We start from the raw sequence: 24,479 nt of genomic DNA on the forward strand, positions 1-24,479 counted from the left end.
ATGACATGATTTTGCCCGCCGAAGTTAAACGACCTCTTGAATCTATAAGTGGTAATTTGCATTTATTGTGTCTATTTGTTGATATTGCGAGATTTCTGTTGTGTTATTATTTGGTGTTTTTATTTTCTTCTTCCAGGTTTTATCTTAACTTTGTTTTTGTTCTTTATATGTGGTAGCTGAGAAAAGTACACAAATTGACTTCATATTTAAATTGTCAATTTTGTCCTTTGATCACTGACTGCAATTTTTATTCTTCATGATGAGGAATGGTTACAAATTTGAATGATCTACAAAGTCTGGTCCAAGGGAATGTGAATAATAACATTCAGGAAATGACAAGTCTGTATCCTTTTTACAAGTTGAAATAATTAAAAACACTAAAATCTATCTTTTTATACTTATATGATTTATATACAATATGGATGTAAATATTTTACAAATAATTCATGGAAATGTCAAACAGTTAATAACTCATATGTTAAAACTTTGTTGTTATTGTATGAAATTAACATAACAACTGTCCTTTACAGCTGCTGACTTGGTTCCAGCTCTTCAGCAGTTAGACACCATCATGAAGGCAGAAGTATTCTCTAGTGCAGCCAAGGAAAAGGCCTGGCATAATTTCCATCTCATACAGGCAGATGTTGTGCAGAAACTTCAAAAAGTTGTAAACAAGCAACAATTGTCAGCTTTCATATCGATTAGAACAGCTGAAGAAATTATTAGAGAGAATACACCATCTTCGAATTCTTCTGTAAAATTAGACACAAAAAATGTCCTGAGAATTGGGGAGAGAGATATTATTGCATACATTGCAGGCTTCGTATTGTTTCGATGCAAACAAAAATTGTCCTCTTCTTTTGATGTCAAAAAATATATGAGCAAACTCATTGACACAGACGGAAACACTAAATTAATTTCCATAAAATCCAGAGGTGGTCTAACCCAGCCCTCTTCTGAAGCGATAAATTTCTTTGTAGTTTTAGAACTTGTGTTTAGAAATTCATGCACAGCAGTGTCAGTTCCAACACTTCAACAGTTCACCAATACAATTTGTCGAGAAAATGACGCTATGTCCATGTTCTATGATTGCACTTATCATTCAGAATCAGATGTGGTAATGCAAGAGAAATTATTTTTCACAATGCTATCAATATTTCACAGAGTAAGATGTCATGCTAGGTGCAGACAACTCATGGAAATTTACTACTTAAGAACAAAATCTGCTAGCAAGCAAAAAGCTCTACGCAAATGTATTGACTGATTTTCAAATTAAAAAATAATCATGCAATTTTGTCAGTGTGTTTATTACAGCTAAGTTTTCATGGACTGTTTGTTATAACAATGAGTCTTTTTTTCTCCCGTCCTTTTTGCAGTATTTTCTTTGGGCACAAAGTTGAAGGCTAAGCTCCTCTGAACTGAAGTTGGTTTTCTTGGTAACTATAAAACAGAAAACAAAACAAAACAGCAAATGTTTCAAAGTTCAACAGTAACAACTACTAATATACAAAAACTGCTAACAAGCAAAAGCACTACATGTATATGTTGACCAGATATTATGATTTGTTTTTCTTCCCCAATTTAAAAGTGCTCCAAACTACACCTACCCACCCCCTTTAATGTACTGCATTCAACATTGATGTGACCAATGTCGTGCATTAAATAAAAATAATGAGCTATAAAACAGTTTTCTTTGATCCACTGTAAATTGAAGAAATTACTGAACACTTGGGTCAAAATAATGTAAACATATACAAGAATTTTCAACCCTCCACCCATCTTAGATCCACCATAACTTTTTCGAAAATGATTGGATCCTCATTTTCCGACAATGTGCACATCTACAAATGACAATGAAGCATTGCAGAGATTTTCAAGTGTATCTAACAAGTCATACAGGAGGAGAAGCATTTTCAAGATTTTCAGACAGACGGACAGAAAGTACAAAAACAATGTCTTCCCCCAGAAGAGGGGAGACATAATTAACATTGATTTTCAAATACAGAATTGGATATATATACAACTTTGTTAAGTAAGCTTCTTTTAGTTATGTTTTAAGCGTTTTAAGGGACTGTTTGTTATGACAATGGGTCTTTTTTCTCCTGCCCTTCCTGCAGTGTTTCCTTTGGGCACAAAGTTGAAGGCTAAGCTCCTCTGAATTCGAAGTTGGTTTTCTTGGTAACTGTAAAATAAATAGTAGGTATGTCAAAATTCAACAATAACTTTTTAAAATATTTACAAGAAACTGCTAGTAAACAAAAAGCACTATGCAAATAAATTGACTATTTAACATTGATTTTTACTTTTATCTCAATTACAGATTAGAAAGTTAAAAATAAGAATTGCAAAATACCCGAACTGGTGAATTGTTGGGTTGTCATGACGAGTACCCAATCCTCTGTGGCGACCAAAGTGCTCTTCAAGTGGGTCCTGACAGAAGACATTGCTCAAAACATATGGCACCCCCTGTTGAAGCAGGTATCTTGTTGCCTCAATGAAGGATTTTAAATCATTAATTCATTCATTAATTAATTCTCAAAGAGTTCAACATCTTTTGACAAATCATTTTCTCATAACTTGTGAATAAATAAATCAGCTTTATTTTTCAAATTTGCAAATGTCTAAACTGAAAGAGAAACCAATCTTTTGCTCATATACCGGTGGATGTCTGGGCGGAGGACAGGGTGTTTCTATAGTTTTCTTTGGCATATATAATGTGGGCAAACTCCCAGGAATTAGTTTGAAACCTTTGCCTTCAAAATTTATAGTTTTCATTAAAAAGCATAAATATATTGTTCAATTCAAATATGTATATGTAATTTATTGAAATAACTTACCGTGAAACAATAAATTCTTTTCCTCAAAATGCACCGAACAAATATGCGAAGTGTTCGGATTAAAAAATCTATCACTGCGATTGACAGCTGCTATCAATTTTGATCGCCATTCTTTGTCCTGGGGGAAAGAAAAATAACTGATGCGCGTTAAATTGTTTTTCGTCTTTTCATTTGAGTTGTGGCAGCCGACCACGCAGCAATGCTTACCACCCATTGCCCAAAATATAGTAAAAACTTCAATCCGCCATTATATTTGTTTATTTACCATGACTCCCGGTGAGGGCGCTGCGAAAAATTTAACATCGAGCTCGTTCGGAACACTCGGACTCTGACGCAATGGGGGAAAAAATCCGAGAATCTCGAAAGAAGTCAGCGGTCCCTCTGTAAAATGTCTCTGTCAAAACCAACTGCACGGGGGGAATGATGGCCAAATTAGCAAAAAAGTTTAAAACACTCCTGGTTTTCAGCGCTACCCACAGATCTAAGCACCGTGCTACGAACTCACCTCAAACGTGAAGTGTCATTCGCTCGCAAACAGCTGAAAGTCACAGCGATACATATTAGACACTAAATGAATGAACTCTCAATGATAGAGGGTTGAACAGTTCTGAGAAGTGTATAATTTTTTCTTTTGACTGGTTAAAGGATAGAATTGTCAATATTGTGTTTTACAAGAGACCCATTTTGTAGGGGGGAAATGAATGAAACACAATTGTAGGTGTACGTTCGGAAGAATTATATACAATTATTTCAATCTCATCCCATGCCAGGGGCGTATCTGCAATTTTAGTATACATATATGTACCAGCATAAAACTCAAAATGGTAGAATTTTGTTGATTAACATGCTCTTCCAAGAGGAAAAATATACATTAATAAATGGTTATTGTCTAACACTTCTGTAACGAAAATGAAAAGAAGAGCTGATGTAGGACATCCTTGTTTTATTCCTCCTGTCATTTTACAAGTCCTAGAAATCCAACCATTATTCTTAATTCTAAATACCAGGTTTGTATATAGTATTTTAATCCATTTAAAAAGTTTTCACCAAAATTCAAATGGTGTAGTCAACGTTTTAAATAAAAAGTCCACTCTACATGTTTTATGTTTATTTTTTCTACTTATTACTGAATCACTCATATAATCAATCCTAGTAACAGGCGTATTGTTTGCATTCCTCCAAACATCATGTAGTCTAAGCTTAATCAATAAAATTGAAACTTTTATCTGAACTGATTTGTTTTTAAAATCTATCTATATCTTGAAAAACACAAATAAAATCTCCTTTAATAATATTTTCTTTTGCGATATCATGTCTTGAAATATATGCTGCAAGTTTTTTGGGGAAAAAAGAAATCTGATCAGTTTTGATTTAGAATTCTAGAAATGAAACAGGAAATATAGTTCAACATGCTGATGATTGCACACTCCCAGTTAAAAATGAGGATTCCCTAAAAGAGGCCATTGACACAATAAAAAACTTGCAAACATTCTGGGCTTACTTTAAACATAGATAAAACTGAATGCTTACTAATAGGCTCAATGAAAGGTTCAGAATTTTTTAATTTGAATGTAATTGAGAACTGTGTGAAAACACTAGGAATATACATTGGTCTCAATGAAATAGAATGTTTCGGGGGTGGGGGATTGAATAAAACGACATAAAAATATGGAGAAATTGTTTGAATCCTGGAAAAAAGGAAAACTTTCTATCTTTGGAAAATGTTGTATCATTAATTCGTTAGCAATATCAAAGTTAGTCTATACTGCAACACTGCTTACTATTCCTAACGATAGTTTGATGAAAGATATTATCATAAAATAAATTGAATTTTAATTTATTTGGGATACAAGAGACAGGATATTTAAAGTAAAATACATTAATGAATGAAATTCCACATGGAGGTATACACATTGTAGATTTACATTCAAAGTTTAAAGCGCTTAAAGCATCATGGATTCCCAAAATTATATCATATAATCTTAAGTTAAAGGATTTTTTGAAAGTTTTTGTAGAAGAAATACGTTTGATTTACAATATTCATTCAACACAGTGTGCTTTTCTCAATGAAAAGCAACACAGATTTATTCCTCTTTTCTACAGAGAAGTGGTTACATACGTAAAGAAAATCTTCTTTCACAGAATATCTCGAGAAATACCCTATTTTATACAAGAAAAATACTCTTTTGCTCTAGGAACTGGATAAAGAGTGGTATATTGATTTATTTACTGAAAATGGGTTTTAAGAGATGTGTGATTTCATTTTAATAGGGCCTATGTAAACAAAATTGGTTATGTAAATGTATAATTCTTAAAACTGTTTTTAAAAAAAGCAGTTGATCTGGATGTAGTTAGCTATTATGACACTTATGTAGTGTTTACATATGTCCTACTTTTACCGCCTGCCTTCGAAAATGAAAGTAGATCTTGATCAAGAAAACGTTTGTTTGCAAAAGTTCTTAGGTACGTCGTGAACTTGAAACGGTGTTAAAATTCACATCGTATTATTTCACTGACGACTCCTTCAAATCATAATATGTATGAGCCCCAGGAAAGGCAAGAACAAATTATAGAAGCGATCAAAGAGAACAATTTGTCAGCACTAGAAAAGTTAATCTGCCAAGATAAAGTGTCTCCTAACTTCTACATCAATGGTACAACCCCTATATGCACAGCAGCAGAAGAAGGAAATGATGCAGTCCTAGCTATTCTTCTCCGTGGTCATTGTATTCTCGACACTCCAAATGTGCGGGATGACGTATGGCAAAGAATGCCAATACACATTGCAGCATCAAAAGGACATGGTGCATTTCTAAAGCTACTTCTTGAACATATCGAAGATGTCAATGTTAAAGACAGTGATGGACGCACTGCCCTGCACTGGGCAGCTATATTTGGATATGATAATATAGCAGAAATATTGTTAAAAGCAGGGGCCAATGTGAATGGTGCTCAGCGCGATGGCTTTACCCCTCTCTATGCTGCGACTTGTTTTGGACACATTGAAGTTTGTCGTGCTTTGCTAAAATATGGAGGAGATGCAATGATTTGTGATGAAGAAGGATGGAATTTTATCCACACAGCAGCTAATTATGGGCATTTGCAGATCTTGAAACTAATGTCGCTCTCAGGACCTTGTTTATCATGCAGAACAGTAGATGGAGAGAATGCCTTGCACATTGCAACAAGTGGTGGTCATCTCCATATTGTCAAGCACCTTGTACAGTATGGCATTCCATTGAACACACAGACAAAAGAAGGATTTACAGCTCTCCATCTCAGTGTACAATTCAACAGGCCAGCTGTCTTTAAATTCTTACTGCAGGCAGGAGCTAATATGTATATTCTCAACAACGAAGGGCAAAGTATATGTTATTTAATTGCACTCAAGATGGATCCAACATTTATAGAATTACTTGTGGATGCTGGCTACAATTTTAGTACAGAAGATTGGATTCTTAGCAATTCATTCCCAGCTACTAACAATAAAACGGACGTCATGAAAAATTATATGAGAAGTGTAGCACAGAGTCCATTGACTCTACTTCATCTTTGTCAGTTTAGAATTGCTCGCTTACTTGGCTGGAACTTTGAAACTCTTGCAGATTCTTTACCTCTTCCACCATTCTTAAAGGATGTTATAAAACAAACTGGACCATAACTTATAGATATGATCAATGAAATATATATATTCAATGAGAAGACATACTGGTACATGCTAATTTTTCATTTATAACATTTTCATATGGAGTTGCATTGTTAATCAAGCTCTAATGATAATAGATGTCACCTGTTGCTTTAGGCCGCAAATTATAAAGGCTCTTCAAGTAAAGTTTCATGATGGCTAAAAGCAGATCAGTTCTTAAGAGTGTTCACGTTGTGACCTGCAGTTTCAGACACAGCTACTCAAATCTACCATATAACATTTTTTGTAGTGACTGCTCCTTTTATAATGCTTGTCTTTTAGAAGTAATAGTCATAGGTTTTTCATATGAGACCTTAATAAAAACAGGTCATGTGCCACAGCAAGCATTGGCATTGTAAAGAATTCTCACTGCTACAGCATTGAGCACCATGCTTTGTGGCACTTTACTTCAGTTGGTTATGTTTCTACAAGGAGTGAAAAATTCTCAAAATCTAGAAATAGTACCCAAGATATTCTGAAACCAAGGTGTTGCAGACCGATGGACAGACCCAAACATTAAACAAAACATTCATTGGTGTCAGTTTTATACTAATGAGGGAAATGAAATTACATGTACATTAAATAAACAAGTACTAGTACTCTTTTAAGATTTTTCTTATAATTAACACATATAAATATTCTCGGTGCACAATTCACGAAACACAAGCCTACTGTTGTAACTGATGGATTTGTTTTATATACAATGTAACAGTATATAAGTGAACACCAGCTGGTAATATGTGCTTGCAGAATAATTTCAATCACAATGGTTTTTCATAACTCTTCACGGAGGAAGTTGGCTGAAAGCTTCATAAACATTGGCAGCCAATGTCTTTGCAGATTCCAATAGCAGTAATTCCTGTAAGAGAAAAAGTGAGTACATGTAATCATGCAATGAAAGACAAGTGACCATGACCTTATGAGTATGCTAGTATTTTATGTGCCAATCCTGCCTGTCACAACTGTGTGTGAAGTTTTGCAAAGATGTGTAAAAGTTTTAAAATATATAATTGTGTAATGTTTTATATACTTAGTTTACCCCAAAATTATTTAGTTTATGTTCAAAGTCCTCTTGACCTTTCAATTCGCATATTTTCTTAAAATCAGTATAGGTCATTTAACCATGCCTTCACCAATTCTTCCAAAAAATAAATTGTGATGTATTTGCTAGTCAACAGTTTTTAGCTAATAATTTAAAAGGTCTGCTTCAAAGTTGTCAGCATAGCTGTTGACAGCAGTCAATCTTTAGCATTTACCTTGGCTGTTCATTAATTCTGTACCTTAACAGTCACGCGAGTACCACACAAAACAGAATGTAAAATAGTAAACTAAAGTGCTGATGGACACACAGAAATCTGAAAATCAAAAGGGGTCTTCCTCTTTTAAAAGTTGGATGTCCTTGAAGACAAAAAAGAATGTTTAATTTTTCTGATTCTGGTCATAATCAATCTTAGTTTGTGCCAAATAAGAGCCATTTTCATTTACAAAGCAGTATGGTCATGTACTTTATAGCTGTAAAAGCCCACCCTAGCAACAGAACCTGATTCTGGGGCCATTTTGGTGAAAGGTTTCTATTTTCATTATAACTGTGTACTTGGTTTGGTTGTTTCATGTCCACGAGTTAAGAAGATTTTGAATTGAACCAGTATTCTGTAAGTCTTGCATATAAATAATACATTACCTTACCAGCCCCAAGTTAAATTGTTCATGTAATATTTTGTGTGATCAAACTTGCATCAAGTTTTTGTACAATCAAAAATAACAAAATAAAACTTTGTAATTTATTCAGTAAATTAAATGGAACTTGCACAATGGAATAAATACAAGGAACATGTATGTACAAGAAAACAAAAGGGTCACAATGCTCACCTGAGTCAACCTCGTTTTCCTGTTCTTCATTAGAAGATTTTTTACTTTCTTTATTCCCATATCTTGACCCCATCTAAGCCAAAGGGGCCATGACTTAACCCAACCTGAACCTACACAACATAGGGATGCCCTTTATTCCCATATATTCCTGTATCCCAGATTCCAACCCCAACTTAACCCCATGGTTCATATTTTTAAAAAAATTAAAATTTCCCCCATACATTCTCATGTAAAATTTTCAATCTATATTGTGGCCCAAATCAACCCAAAGACATGGATCTGAAGAAACCTTAATTTATACTACCAGGGGATGCTTGCATATTGATTTAACTAATCTTGGCCCTGCTGTTCTTAAGAATAAGATTTTAAAAAATTTATAATCTTTAATTGAACTAGAATGCTTGCATATTTATATTGCTAATCATGGACCTGCTACTCTTTTTAAAAAATTCCTATGCAATCCCATGCATTGAAAGCTTCCAATGCAACCCTATTGTGGCTCCACCCTACCATTAGGAGCATTGATTTTAACAAATTTAAATCGATACTATCTGAGGATGCCTGCAAATTAACATAACTAATCATAGCTATTCATAATAATAAGATTTTTAAAGACTTCTTATTAATTGGCTGAGCTCATCACCTGCTGTCTCCCTCCATCAACATATATTATCTTATACTTTTAATCCATTACAGTTTTCTTTGTGCTTCGTATAAAATTATACCTCCTTTAATAATCACGACAACCAAGAAGGTTAAAGCTTAATTGGTTTAATCTGTTTGTTGGCAAAGACACCCAAAATGTTACACATGGACTTTTAAGAAAATATCAAAGATGTTACTTTGATCAGGAAAGAGTGATTAGATATTATCAGATACATAGGAAGATGCTCTGGAAATAAATTGCTCAATCAAGACTTTCTAAATCCTCACCAAAACTGATTTTGATTTCATAATATAATGATGACTGCAGAAAATAGGTGTGTACATGCTTATTCTACCTGCATGAGTGGATTAGGTGCATCACTGCCAAGTTTGTACAGACTGCCATTGAAAATTGGAATCAACTTAGCCATGGGTATTCCTCCTTGTAGATAATCTGTGTTATGACTAAAAACAAACCTACATAGTTTATAATACTATTATTTCAGATAGATGGACTGTTTATGCTTTCAGGAAACATAATCAAAACAAATATTATAAACTTTCACTTTCAATGACATTTTAATAGTGACCAGTGATACAAAGGAATTTAAAATAAAGAGAATGAGCAAGTACTACTAATGACAGCTTTATGTGTAATTCTGGAGCAGATCTATGATTTTAAACTGTCACCAAACACTCGTAGGGAATAGATGAAATATGACTACTTGATCGCAGATGTTAATCATTGCATTCTAGTTTTTCATCAGCCATTCATGAATAAAACAAGGTACTGTGAGCAATGCTCACTAAGAATACCCCCCGCTTACCCCAATCTCCCAAAGGGTGTTGGTAATAGGTATAAACTACCTCTTTTCTGAGTGTAAAAAACAAATGGCATGACAAACCGAACTATATTGCTACTTCGATGTCCAGTGCACGTGACCTTTGACCCTTTGACCCCAAAATCGATAGGGAACATCTTCATCCCATGGGTAGTCCATATGTATGATATGGTGACTGTAGGTGGAAAGGATAACGCTTTAGAGCCCGGAAACCATATTGCTACTTCGATGTCCAGTGTGCTTGACCTTTTGACCCCAAAATCGATAGGGAACATCTTCATCCTATGGGTAGTCCATATGTATGATATGGTGACGGTAGGTGGAAAGGATAACGCTTTAGAGCCCGGAAACCATATTGCTAATTCGATGTCCAGTGCGCTTGACCTTTGACCTTTTGACCCCAAAATCGATAGGGAACATCTTCATCCCATGGGTAGTCCATATGTATGATATGGTGATGGTAGGTGGAAAGGATAACGCTTTAGAGCCCGGAAACCATATTGCTACTTCGATGTCCAGTGCACTTGACCTTTGGACCCCAAAATCGATAGGGAACATCTTCATCCCATGGGTAGTCCATATGTATGATATGGTGACGGTAGGTGGAAAGGATAATGCTTTAGAGCCCGGAAACCATTGCGTCTACAGACGGACGAACGGACGGACAGACAGACGGACAACCCGATTCCAGTATACCCCCCCCACAACTTGTTGCGGGGGGGTATAATTATGATGTGTGTGATACACTGTAGTATATGATTTTAACCAAGGACCTAAAAATCAAAAGGAATTCATCCATGATCGAGACTTTTACATTTTAAAAAGTTTTTATAATAAATCTTCAACAGTATATCAGATATCATCTGAAAACCATTTCTTAACATATTTGACCTGGACCTAAAAACAATTGTTCTTTATGTTAAATTTAATTGTTGAAATTGATATGATATTTGAGATATCATATGGAAATCAAGATGTTGCAGACAGTGTCAGATTGACACATATCCTCTGATTTTGCTAAAGGAATGGGGAAAAGGTGAAGACTTTGTAAAGGACTAGATGAAGGTTTTAACCAGAAAGACATTTTCCTGTTAAATCATAATAATCTTCATATTTTACCTGTTGTTTAAATCACTGGTCTGTAAGTTTGTCTTGTAGCTGTCAGCAAGTAAATCTAGCAATTTCTGAAACCCTCTATCCAAACATGTTTTCAGCACAGTGTGAAAGTCAGCACTAAAATGCACAGAAAAAATGTGTATTTCTAGCACATTTATCCTTTTTTCGAATGAAGAAGGGCAACAACTCTTGCTTTACCTTTCTAAAATATCTCTAGTTTCTTGCATCAAACATTCATACATTTCATCATCTGTACCCTGATGTACCTAGAAAATCAAAAAATTCTGAATTTTCTTTTTCCAAATACAAATATTTATTGATTCATTATAAATCATTTCATAATCAAGCATTCTAGGAATTAGTGTAAACAAGGTTCACAAAAGGAAAACATTGAAAATGAAAAATACCAAGGAATAGAAGGATTTTACAAAAAGATGTGTACAATGATGTAGAAATTAGGTCTACAGGTGAGCTAAAATTGGATATATAACACTGTTTGTCTTAGTGTCTTTTCTTCAAGTAATATTAATTATCCTTTATAAATGTAATTTCTAAATGTTATCCATACAAATCGTACTATACACTCGTGTCAATAATGTGCAATTATGACCTGGTCTTTGTCCTAGTGATTCTAAATCTATTAAAAGTTTTCAATTTCAAAATATTGTTGTGCATATCCTCAAATTTTCATCCACATCAAATTTTGATGGTGTAGCATTCCTCATTCATGGATGAGAATTCTGACAGAAATGAAACTTGGAATGTAGATATAAGAAACATGCTTCATGAAGTATGCCGGCGTGAAGCAGTTCATGTATCTTCAGAAATGAAATTCATTTCTTAAAGAAATCTATTTTCTCATTGTGACCTTGAACTTAAAATGTATAGGTGCCTTCCTCTGACCATTGTCCCTGTAGGATTAAATATGATGTCTATAAATAAAAATACTCCAGTTATAACATCACATCATCCCGAATCATCATCTAATTCTGATTTTGAGTCTTCCTCTGACCATAATCATATAAAGTCTACATCAAACAAGATGTTTCTGTGAAACAATATGCCACTGACTGTGGCCATGTTTGATTGTGGCATTTTGACCTTGACGATTGGAATGGTTTATAAGTCACATAGCTTTTAACTTTAACTTTCAGTTTACCTAGTCTCTATCTTGTGTAGTTCAAAGTCACAACCAAGATCAAAGTTGCAGACAAAAAGGAAGCATACCAAAAACAATTATCCCGACCTTTATCATGTTAAATAGCTTTGGTAATGACAGTTATAACCATGGTTAAAGGGCAGATAACGAGAAAGAAAAGCAAACAATATCAGACAAAAATAAACGGATGGGGACAAAACATTAAGTCTCCTGATCTTGGGTAGCATAAAAAGTTTCAACATTCAATTTATATAGAATATCACACTCTAATGTTGATCTCGGACCTGGGATTGGCCCCGAGAGTTGATCTTGGCCCGAGCCCGTTATGTTGTTTTTTCATGTAGTTATGTTAGATTTCAAAAGATTAAAGAAGAAATAGCCATTTGAAATTTGAGGGCGAGACAGCCCCTTGACAACAGGCCGAGACAGAGATATCTCGGCCCTTAGGGCGAGACAGCCCTACCTACTTGCAGCTGTCTCACCCTAGCCAAGATAGGTGTATCAGGGCTGATACACTACTAGGTATATGATATAAATAAATAAAACGCATGTAAAATCAAAATTGTCAAAATGGAATGCAAAACGTAACACTTACAGTGAAAGAAGAGTTCTCTGGAGGAAACATGTAAGGACAGAGCTGTAGAGTTGGAGAAGAAAGACTGGAGATTTCAGGGCTGGTCTCCAGCCTCTCTCTGATGTGTTCTAGACAAGACTCCACATTGTGAAGGGTCAGCTGCTCCTTGAGGGAGATGCTGGATTAAAAGAGACATGCATGTAATCCATGATATAATACTGATAAATACACATCTGGAGGTCAGGCACATGAAATTATGAAGGTTGTGTTTAATACAGTCAGACTTGTCGAAGCGGTCACCTCCATTATCAAAGCAGTCATCTATCATATTTTTTTTTCTATGAAAAACCCTATATGATCTAACTCTTTTAAGCAGTCCCTCATCTAATACAGTCAACTTTTTTCATCCAAAGTTGCAATTTCAACCTTGCATTTAGCAGCCATTTTGGCTGATCACATGATTCTCGTCCGGGGTTTTCATCATGGGGTTTCTGGAGATTCTGAATGCTAAGGTATAATGTACACAATGAATTCTGGGATCTAATCATATGGGATCAATAGTTCATATGTAATACATGAACTGTATTGACTGTGTTAAAATATTACAGTAGAAATGGGCACAATGAGAAAATGTTCCTACACTGAATGAGTGGTATGAAGCAATTCAATTAATGGATTCAGGGTTTAGTGCCTGTGTAGTAAAAGTTAATGTTAGAAAGTCACAATTATTAAGAAAGGCAGAGAGTATAAGTGATATTGAAAATACCTAGTGAAATGAAAACTTCAGAAGACTGGGAATGAAGACATGAATGACTTGTGTTAGTGATGGTTCCAAATTGCTGTTGAGCAACAGATTAATGTGTCAGGACTGCTTTTATATTCACCAAAGATTTGGGAAATATGAGGAGAATGAGGATAATGAGAAAGAGGGGTGTGAGTCGGTGAGTTCTTAGAGTGTGTGAGTAAGATGGGGAAAGTATGGAGGTGTGCAAGGACATGCAGAAATTTTAAACAGATTTGTCAGGACTTTATCATTTGCAAGCCTGGGATGCCGACCAAAATCAGTGACTTTTTTAAAAAGTAAAAGATTTAAAATAAAAACAAATGAGTTATGAATTTATGATACAAACTGTTACATTTCATTCAATAGAAGATATCCATATAGAAATAATATAATATTTTGTCTCATTCTACAGCTGGTTCAAATAAATTAATGATCAATTCAATCTATATTTATGAACCTGTATTCAAAAGGTCACATTTGTTTATTAGTTAGAGTATTTCCCATAAATGACTGCTTAAAACAGGTTGGATCGTATCTTTAATGATGAAATTAAATTGTTTAGTACCTTGAAATTTCTTTTTTCACTGCTGACTTGATAAGTTCACCAAGCTGACAGATACCTGAAATTTCAACATACACCACAATGAATAGATATTTTATAACAAGAGGCCCATTGACCACATCACTCACCTGAGCTACTGCTATGTAATACATTATATTCCAACTATGCCTCCCCCTCTTGTAGTCCCCATCTTGAAACCCAGAGTCCTGGTATTAACAACATTGAATCTGCCTTGTATAAGGATGCATCCAGATTTTGATTTGGAAAAAAAATTGTTCCAATTTGGTTCTACAAGTTTTGGCCTTTTCTGGTTCAGCATATGTTAAAAAGATTTTTTAAAATGCAAAACACTTTTTCTGACTTATCTCCAACAGGCATGACCCTTCGTTTAAACAAACTTGGATTTCCATTACCTAGGGATGGTTTGTGGCAAGTTTGAAAGAAGATGAAAAGTTAACAGGTGACAGACAACATATCAATAGACAGATATTGATCAGAAAAACTTAACAAGAGGCCCATGGGCCACATTGTTCAGCTGAGTCACCTTGGCTCATATTTAAAGATTTTTCCTATATATTCGCATGTAAAACTTTGATCCCTTTTGTGGCCCCAACCAACTCCTGGGGGCCATGATTTTTTCAAAATTGAGTATGGACTATGTCAGGAAGCTTTCATGTGAATGTAAACTTTTCTGGCCCAGTGATTTTTCATCAGATTTTTAATGATTTTCCCTATATATTTGTATGTAAAACTTTGATCCCATATTGTTGCCTCATCTTACCCCCAGGGGCCATGATTTTAATAAACTTGAATCTGCATTATGTCAGGAAGCTTTCATGTAAATTTCAACTTTCCTGGCCCAGCAGTTTTTGAGAAGATTTTTAAAAATTTTCCCTATATATTTGTATGTAAAACTTTGATCCCCTATTGTGGCTCCATCCTATCCTCAAGGGCCATAATTTCAATCTGCACTATGTTAGGAAGCTTTCATGTAAATTTCCACTTCCTTGGCCGAGTAGTTTTTGACAAGAAGATTTTTAAAGATTTTCCCTATATATTACTATGTAAAGCTTTGACACCCCCCCCCCCCCCATTGTGGCCCCATCCTGCCCCTGGCGGCCATGCTTTTTACGAACTTGAATCTGCACTATGTCAGGAAGCTTTCAAGTAAATCTCAGCTTTTCTGGCTCAGAGGTTCTTGAGAAGAAGATTTTTCCTATATATTTGCATGTAAAACTTTGATCCCCTATTGTGGCCCCATCCAACCTCCGGGGGCCATGATTTGAACAAACTTGAATCTGCACTATATCAGGAAGCTTACATGTAAATTTCAGCTTTTCTGGCCTAGTGGTTCTTGAGAAGAAGATTTTTAAATGACCCCACCCTATTTTTGCATTTTTGTGATTATCTCCCCTTTGAAAGGGACATGACCCTTGATTTGAAGAAACTTGAAAGCCCTTTACCCAAGGATGCTTTTGGCCAAGTTTGGTTGGCCCAGTGGTTCTGGAGAAGAAGTCAAAAATGTAAAAAGTTTACAGACAGACGGACAGACAGATGACGGACAACAGGCGATCAGAAAAGCTCACTTGAACTTTCAGCTCAGGTGAGCTAAAAACTAACAATTTCAACAAAGACCACTTTTGATATTCCTTGTAGTTACAGCTATGAATTAATTAATCTACGGAGGTATGGGAGGATGACCGATCTAGCTCTGACCTTTATCCATGAGGTATTTGATCTCTGACAGATACCTCTCCTGGACTGGTTTTGGTATGATTGGTGTGCCTTGCTGAAAAGGCAAGCTTTCAGGTCGCTGAAATATACAATTGAGAACCTTTTACATATATATTGGTAAATGTATTGCAGTGACTCAATACTTAAATCAAATGTTTCTATAGAAAATATGGGAAATTAATTTTTGTAACATATGAAATTAACATGATTGTATATTGTTTAATGTCCCTCTTGAGAATTTTTCACTCAAATGGAGATGTCATTTTGCAGTCTCACCCATGAGAAATATATTACATGGATATGGTACTAGAGGTAAATTGACCCCTGTCCTGCATATTTCAATTGGAATTTTACATATAAGATTATCAAACTGAGAAAATAGGGACACACATTATAACAATAATATAAACTGGTACCTTTTTACACATTACATCATCTTTATAATTGATATCAGGACAATTTGCCCCAAGACAATCATCCACGCAAAAAAAAAAAAAAAAGCCCCAAAATTTGACATGTCATTTGAAAAAATTGTCACTTAGATTTTCAAAAAAATTCTGGTCAATTTTCATTTCAAATTGAGTCTTTTTAACAAACCTATATACAGGAAATGAATTTACTGAAGTAAAAAATGTGGCTGACGTTGCTATAAACAATGAAAATTGCGGAGATGTGTACATTACGCGGAATTGCTTAACAATGCAAATACACATGATATTGCTACTTTACAATGTTTCTCAAATTTTTATTTAAAAGATATAGTGTGTTTACAAACATGAAATTCATATTATATAATGCATAAACAGAATATATTCCATTAATAGAATAGTCCGTGAAATGATACAGTTCCGTTTTGTTGTTTGAAGCAGATTGTGACATTTTTTATCTGACATGTGTTAGGTTGTGACGTATTGTAGTATCGATAAAATTGATTTCCTCTGTCGAATGTTAATAATAAGTAAAGGTTTGATTCTGGTAACGACCATACCAAGGTCAAAACCAGTCAACCAAATAAATCTAACTCTGCATTCTCATGATGTGTTGAAACCAGTCAACCAAATAAATCTAACTCTGCATTCTCATGATGTGTTGAAACCAGTCAACCAAATAAATCTAACTCTGCATTCTCATGATGTGTCGAAACCAGTCAACCAAATAAATCTAACTCTGCATTCTCATGATGTGTTGAAACCAGTCAACCAAATAAATCTAACTCTGCATTCTCATGATGTGTCGAAACCAGTCAACCAAATAAATCTAACTCTGCATTCTCATGATGTGTTGGAGATCTGTTTTATTTCTTTAAATTTATACTTTTGGATACAGACCCTATTGAATACCACAGGGTATCCACTCGAGGGAATCTTTCGTAATTCAAACCTAAAGGTGTTGGTCTTTAGTTTTTTACTTTGCTTGTAAACCTATATACAATGAATATCAACTCCTTGGTACACTTATGATTTCTCATTTCCAAAAAATACATGTTCTGATATTTTTATCATGATTCGATATAAATGCAATTTGTTATATCTAATAAATTTAGATATGTTTTAAAACTACAGGGAATGAAAATCACTTTGATGTATGCATGAATTCATTATAAGCATATTCACTGTAACTGTGTTTTACTATACAACAGCTGACTGCATGAATTCTTATGAGTTGAGGGACAGCTGCTGATTTTGAGGGCAAAGTTTACAGTAGCATCCACAGAGCTGCCAACATTATGAAATGGAAAATAGTAAGGCGGGGGTCAGGGAGAACTTTTATGAATAAATATGCATGTAACCTGAGCAATTTTAGGCATATTTCAAATCCAAATTTATTGAATTTAGACATACTAATTGTCAAGCATTAAATGATTTTACAACTGCAGAAAGTCAAATTTTATACATCTTTTATTAATTTTACCTTCTAAAACTTGTGTACAAAATCTTGCTACATTAGTACAAATCATAATTTTACAGTTACATGTACTGTGTCAGTTATTCTGGCAAATTATTTTGTTATTTTCCCCGCCGTGAAAAATGTTAAAGTTTGTCAAACAGATTGTACACTTAGCATACAAACTCCCACTTTCCGACTTTGAAACGAATAGATGTTTACTTGCATATTGTTCTTTGAATTTCTGGCTTCATTCAGTTTTCTTCTTTGGGGGATTATTGTTGTTATTTCCATCAATGCATGCCTTACGTTTAATAGCAGCTGCCATATTGTTTATTTCAAAACATTAAAATGATCGAGGTTTTGTATATATATAGACTATGCAAACAAATGTAGTAACAACTATGGCTTGTTTATTATAAAAGTAATAACCAATGACGGACAGCTCTAAAACTTTTGAAATGTCAACTAAGCAAAAATTGGAAGATATATAGTGAAATCGTAAGGTGTATTTTCGGCCCTAAAATCGTAAGCCTTACGCCAAAATCGTGAGGGTTGGCAGCTCTGCATCCATAATGTAGCACTTTCCCTTTCTTACTATCTTTATTTGTGAAAAAGGTCATTAAGGATGTATGCTACACCACAGAAATTTGATATGGATTAAAAGTGGAGATTATGTATAGCAATATTTTGAAATTGAAAACTTTCAAAATTTACTTTATTTGGTAAAAAAATACAGTTTTAGTAGAAAGTAATCTGAAATTTATTTTAAACCCCTGCTAACCTACTCAGCTTGGCGATGATTTTTTAAATGAATAGACAAATATTGCTGGTATTTATATTTTCATCCATGTTTTAAAAGGAAGTCAGCCATTATGACGATGTAGGGTACATCCTTAATGATTGTTTTTCTCCGAATTTAATGGCCAACATTTTCAGTGTGTCTAAACAATACATACATGTACATATCTTAATATGCATGTTTAAAATCCCTTGCAATCTACATTTCAAAGATTTTTTTGTTGCATATTTCATACTCTAATACTAGAATGTTTAAACATGTCATACATTTGGTATATTATAAAAAAATCTGTATACATGCAATTATCTAAAAAAAATATGAACTTATCTTAAATGAATTTGAAATAAGATTTAATAAATTTAAACTATGATCCTGTTTCCAGTCTCATTGAACCTATCCCTCCCCTTTACAGGCGATGTCCTGAATCAGTATTAAATTGGAAACCAGATTTACCCGGTAATATTAACACCCCCCTCAAAGTTTTTGCCAATATCAGTAAATATGGAACAAGCAAATTTGTATATTTGTTTTGTTTTCAACTTAATTTTCAAATTGATCTTTTTTGTTCCATATTACACTAGATAATAACAATAAAGACACCTTTTAGAGTGTACTATTGACAATATGTCAGCACTTACACATTTGTTTATGTAATGTACCTCTTTATCCTGTGCAGAGCTGTTATTATTCTGTAGATAAATGTATCCACCTATTACATTCAGCTGGACTCTGATCAGCAGAGACATCATACTGCAAGCATAGATCACACACACCATCCTTGTCACACCTATAGTATTAATAAAAAAAAGTTCTCTTTTATAAGTTTCCTATGTAGGAAACCTTCAACAGATGCTGAAAGACATGAAAGTCAATAGTTGTAAATATTATGCTACAGGCCTTATTTGTGAAAGGATAAACTAATAACTGATAAAATGAAAGTTTATTCCATAATGAAAGTCTCCTAGTAGTCTTACTCAAGATCTTTAGTTCTTCCCATAACTCTAACTTGTTGCTGGGGCTGAAAAATAACCCAATATACAGTTAAACAACATACACAAATAAATGACCCCAAATGATTTTGATATCACTCAACATGAACTGAAATATCTATGTGTAAACTTGCAGAATTTCCAAAAACAAATACATCAGATACTTCAATATTGTTCTAAGAAATACTGAAGAATGAAATCTGCATGGTGAAAAACAAAACTAGACTTAATGAATATATTGCTACAGCATCATGTGTACATGGATGTGTATCAGCCTATTTAGTTATCTAGTGAACAAGATCCATATCAAAACATAAAACTAGTCTAATCTAGTCGTGACCTTGACCATGGACATATTGACCTGCCAAGCAATAGAAATCACATGCATATTGTCTTGCATCAGCCTACCAAGTATGAGGTCTGTAAGTTAAAACACTTTCCAGTTATCTGTTGCACAAGGAGACACATAAAACCTGTCTGACCTTGTAGTGACCTTGAACCTGGATAGACTTACCTGCCATGTAATTGGGATTATGTGCAGAGTTATTATTACATGTAAAAATTATCCAGTTATCCATTTCAAAAGATCTACACATAAAAACTGTCCGATCTCGTAGGTGGAAATACTGGCCTGTCAAACAATAATTATCACGTGCACATTGATGTATATCAGCTTACCAGGCCTGGGGGTTATAAAACTTTTACCGTACTCATACTCACACTCAGCCATGTTTGTTTGAAGTACAATTCTGAGCAAGCTCCCAGCATACTCAAAAAGCATGTACTCCATTCGAGAATGAGAATAATTTTATAAAAGTTTTATAACCTTCACCTTTGAGTATGAGTATGATTTAGAGCGTGGAGTTTGAGTATGAAAACGTGCTCAAAAAGTCTTATAACTTTCAGGCCACGTAAAACGTCTGTGAGGTGAATTGTTAACCAGTTATCCTTTGCACAAAATGTTGGAAACCAACCAGAAGCAAAGCAATATACCCCTCCTTTAGATGCGCAGGTAGAAGGGGGTTAGGGGGTTAGTGGGGGGTTAAAATACTAATTACTTGTTGAATTGAGCAAAAATGTAAATTGCATTATCATTTAACTTTACATGCACATTGAATTTCATATAAACTATTTTCTGTGTAACACAGAACTGTTAACCAACTACTGTACAAACTTTGTATCACAAACGTGACAAAACGTTTTAAGAACTTCTGACATCAAAATCAAATTTTAAAATCAAACAATTTTCATACTTAGATTTTAGGATTTCTGTTATAGACTCTGTGTCGAACATCTGTTGTAATATTTCCCTCAAGTTGGGCACCATGGACAGAACTGTAATTCATCATATAAAAAATAAAGATTGATAATACAAGCTTAATTTACATAATACAGTCAAACCAGTTACCTCATTATTTCGAACTTGACGGGACTGAGAAAAAAACTTGAAGATATCCAAAGGTTTAAGATATTGAGGTTAAAATACATAAAGAAAATGCAGTTGGGACAACTCACTTCATCATGTCCATGGTATTTGAGATATCAATGTTCGATTGATTGACTGATTGATTAAATATTGTTTTACGTCACTCTCGAGAATATTTCACTCAGATGGAGACTTCACTATTGCCAGTCCATGTTCGAGATAATGAAGTTCAAAAATAAATCGTGAGATATGTTATAAAGAACAAATGTCAATACAAAATCTGACCAAAAAACAATTTTTAGTGACATGAAACTTGATATTTTTAGTTTGGATCTAGAGTGATAATATTGATATGGTTATGTAATAGGAAGAGAAAAAATGCAATGAACCAGACCAGGATTCGAATCAGGCTCCCTCTAGTCAGGTTCTCTACCGAGCTATCTGGCCACCAGTAATAGAACTCATCTGACTATCACATTTCTCCTTTCTAAAATGACTTAGACCTCTATGATAAAACCCAATCTTTGTCCCATGGCAGGCATTTGTAACAGGTTAGGAGAAAATGCAGCACACCATATCAAAACTAGAGATTGTTTTTATAAAAAACAAATGTCTCCCCAGCTTCCCAAATTGGAAATGCTCCAAATGAAACCTCCTTCCCTTAATGTACTGCATGATATGGAGGAGAAAGCATGAGCAGGAACATAGCCATTATCAACTCTGATAAACCACATAGGAGAAGTGTTCACAAGCTATTTTAACATCCTCCACCCATCAGATCCACTATAACTTTAAGGATAACAATTGGATCCTCCTGTCCCTATAATATGCACATCTGCAAATGGCAAAGTATTGTACAAATTGTCAAATCTATCTGATAAGACATATAGGAGAAGAGTTCACAAGCTATTCTAACATCCTCTACCCCTCTTGGATCCACTAATAATTTTTGGAATATCATTGGATCCTCCTGTCCCGACAATATGCGCATCTAACAATGGCAATGAAGAATTGTACAAAGTTTCAAATCTATCAGATAAGCCATATAAGAGGAGAAGTGTTCACAAGCTATTTCACATCCTCCACCCTTCTTAGATCCACTATAACTTTTAGGAAAATGATTGGATCCTCCTGTCCCGACAATATGCACATCTACAAATGGCAGTGAAGCATTGTACAAAGTTCAAAATCCATCTGATAACCCATATAGGAGAAGTGTTCACAAGCTATTTTACATCTGCCACCCCTCTTAGATCTACTAAAACTTTTAGGAAAATAATTGGATCCTCCTTTCCTGACAATATGCACATCTACAAATGGCAATGAAGCATTGTACAAAGTTTCAAGTCTATCCTCCAAGCGTTCACAATATTTTGTGACAGACAGACGGATGGACAGAAAGTACAAAAACAATATGTCTCCCCCTGAAAGAGGGGAGACATAATTTGAACCCTGGTCCCCTAAATCTCTTGTCAGCTGGGACATAAATTAGATGTTGGCTTTTCATATAATCTTTTTATCTTGTGTAATAACATTTTCCTACAAACATCATGTGTGGCGGGCGGGGGGTTGGGGGGTTGGGGGGGGGTTGGGGTTGGGGGGGGGGTTAGACTTCTTCTATTAATGCTCATGATCATACCTCACTAAATAGTTTTTATTCATAAATTCCTCTCAGTCACTTACAGTACAAAATCTTACAGTTAAAAAAAATGGAGTAGCAACGCAGGGTGACCCCCCTCCCATTCACTCCGATTCGTGCCAGATATACATGTAGATGTTTTTCTTTATTTGATAACATAAAATCTATATCTGCATGGATTATCCTGCACATCACTTATCACCCAAATTTGTCAAGTATCAAACTGTTACGAAGACCTTTTTTATTTTTATTTGGAAGAACTTTATTATCATAATATAGTTACATGTATATGATGTATCTCTTAAGACGGGATATTTTTTCAAGATTTAAGATATACAATGGAAAATAGTAGATCTTAAAGTAACTGTTCATGAAATATACATTACACTCCCATAAATCCACCCACCATACGACAGAGATCGAATTGAATCGGGCTCGCTAATCATTTGTTACAAGTTAGTCAGAGCGGAAGTTTTGAAGAGATTTATAAATAATACAACAAAGTGAATGTTCTCTTTACGGTGGACTACTTTACAAAGGGATTTGGGAATAACACTGTACATTCATCATTCATGTACAGATAGACACTTGTGAAAACTAATCATACAGTAAAGGCAAGTCATAGATTTACTAGTTTTCAAAGGCAATTAACCCTTATGGCCTTACATATTTATCGTTGTAAACGTCTAAAAGCATCCCGTCTTGAAAAAATCGATCACGATGCAAAGCTCGTCGGTAAAAATTCCATATATATTTACAAACAGCTAACAGTTGGCCATGATTTTTGCTTATGTAGGTACTTACGTAGGGGTTCGACCTGACGTAGTGTTTCTACTAGTTAGTAGAAAACTTGCGTAAATTCTAATCTTACTCCACTTGATGAAACGGACTTACGTAAAATATTTAGTCTAGTCAGAAAGTTACGCCAAACTAAAGTAGTTACGATGTTTGATGAAACGGCGTCCTGTAACCTAAGTCAATATCCTACTCTTAGTCATCTGTATGTAACATCCCTTAGTCAATATCTCACTCTTAGTCACCTGTTACCCTCCTTAGTCAATATCCTACTCTTAGTCACCTGTAACCTTCCTTAGTCAATATCTTACTCTTAGTCACCTGTAACCTTCCTTAGTCAATATCCCACTCTTAGTCACCTGTAACCTTAGTTAATATCCTACTCTTAGTCACCTGTAACCTTCCTTAGTCAATATCCTACTCTTAGTCCCCTTAACCTCCCTAAGTCAATATCTTACTCTTAGTCACCTGTAACCTTCCTTAGTCAATATCTCACTCTTAGTCACCTGTAACCTCCCTAAGTCAATATACCACTCTTAGTCACCTGTAACCTAAGTCAATATCTTACTCTTAGTCACCTGTAACCTCCCTTAGTCAATATCTTACTCTTAGTTACCTGTAACCTCCCTAAGTCAATATCTCACTCTTAGTCACCTGTAACCTCCCTAAGTCAATATCTTACTCTTAGTCACCTGTAACCTTAGTTAATATCTTACTCTTAGTCGCCTGTAACTTTCCTTAGTCAATATCCCACTCTTAGTCACCTGTAACCTCCCTAAGTCAATATCTTACTCTTAGTCACCTGTAACCTCCCTAAGTCAATATCCTACTCTTAGTCACCTGTAACCTTCCTTAGTCAATATCTTACTCTTAGTCACCTGTAACCTCCCTAAGTCAATATACCACTCTTGGTTGCCTGTAACCTTCCTTAGTCAATATCCTACTCTTAGTCACCTGTAACCTCCATTAGTCAATATCCTACTCTTAGTCACCTGTAATCTCCCTAAGTCAATATCTTACTCTTAGTCAATTTACCATACCTGTCATATTACATGTTCTCTGATTGCTATCAAAATGATGTTGCCTCCTGAAAAAAAAAGTACACATAATGTCACACCATTAAAAAGTTCCTGTGTC

The 24,479-nt window shown here is 34.7% G+C and overlaps 3 protein-coding genes across 6 annotated transcripts in view; 1 reads left to right on the forward strand and 2 right to left on the reverse strand.

Annotated features, from left to right (window-relative positions):
• Positions 1-389: 389 nt before the first annotated feature.
• Positions 390-3,200, reverse strand: LOC130053947 (uncharacterized). Of its 4 annotated transcripts, none has more exons than XR_008802166.1 (4): positions 3,045-3,200; positions 2,659-2,955; positions 2,354-2,490; positions 390-2,182 (listed from the first exon to the last, which is right to left on the reverse strand). XR_008802166.1 is itself a non-coding variant. In XM_056161738.1 (4 exons), exons 1-4 carry the CDS (start codon positions 3,049-3,051, stop codon positions 2,044-2,046), a joined length of 585 nt encoding a protein of 194 aa, XP_056017713.1. In that variant the 5' UTR covers positions 3,052-3,193; the 3' UTR covers positions 390-2,043. The 4 variants fall into 4 exon arrangements, 1 of the variants encoding a protein (XP_056017713.1); XM_056161738.1 differs by having other exon boundaries at positions 2,659-2,753; positions 2,838-3,193; XR_008802168.1 differs by having other exon boundaries at positions 2,354-2,482; positions 2,659-3,184.
• Positions 3,201-5,272: 2,072 nt separating this feature from the next.
• On the forward strand, positions 5,273-6,545 carry LOC125670214 (serine/threonine-protein phosphatase 6 regulatory ankyrin repeat subunit C-like). The gene has a single exon (XM_048905262.2). It carries the CDS (start codon positions 5,374-5,376, stop codon positions 6,496-6,498), a length of 1,125 nt encoding a protein of 374 aa, XP_048761219.1. The 5' UTR covers positions 5,273-5,373; the 3' UTR covers positions 6,499-6,545.
• A 505-nt stretch (positions 6,546-7,050) lies between these two features.
• The window catches only part of LOC125668846 (serine/threonine-protein kinase RIO1-like), a 34,365-nt gene continuing 16,936 nt past the window's right edge, over positions 7,051-24,479 (reverse strand). The window contains exons 15-25 of the mRNA XM_056164399.1: positions 24,383-24,429; positions 20,736-20,817; positions 19,468-19,511; positions 19,153-19,280; positions 15,790-15,886; positions 14,077-14,131; positions 12,749-12,905; positions 11,193-11,260; positions 10,998-11,111; positions 9,393-9,501; positions 7,051-7,381 (exon numbers count right to left, since the gene is read on the reverse strand). Of these exons, the coding sequence (XP_056020374.1) occupies positions 7,307-7,381; positions 9,393-9,501; positions 10,998-11,111; positions 11,193-11,260; positions 12,749-12,905; positions 14,077-14,131; positions 15,790-15,886; positions 19,153-19,280; positions 19,468-19,511; positions 20,736-20,817; positions 24,383-24,429 (976 nt within the window). The 3' untranslated portion in view covers positions 7,051-7,306. The remainder of the gene's footprint in view (positions 7,382-9,392; positions 9,502-10,997; positions 11,112-11,192; positions 11,261-12,748; positions 12,906-14,076; positions 14,132-15,789; positions 15,887-19,152; positions 19,281-19,467; positions 19,512-20,735; positions 20,818-24,382; positions 24,430-24,479) is intronic.

Source organism: Ostrea edulis, chromosome 4 (assembly GCF_947568905.1).
Source record: "Ostrea edulis chromosome 4, xbOstEdul1.1, whole genome shotgun sequence".
In the NCBI taxonomy this organism is placed as follows: Eukaryota; Metazoa; Mollusca; class Bivalvia; order Ostreida; family Ostreidae; genus Ostrea; species Ostrea edulis.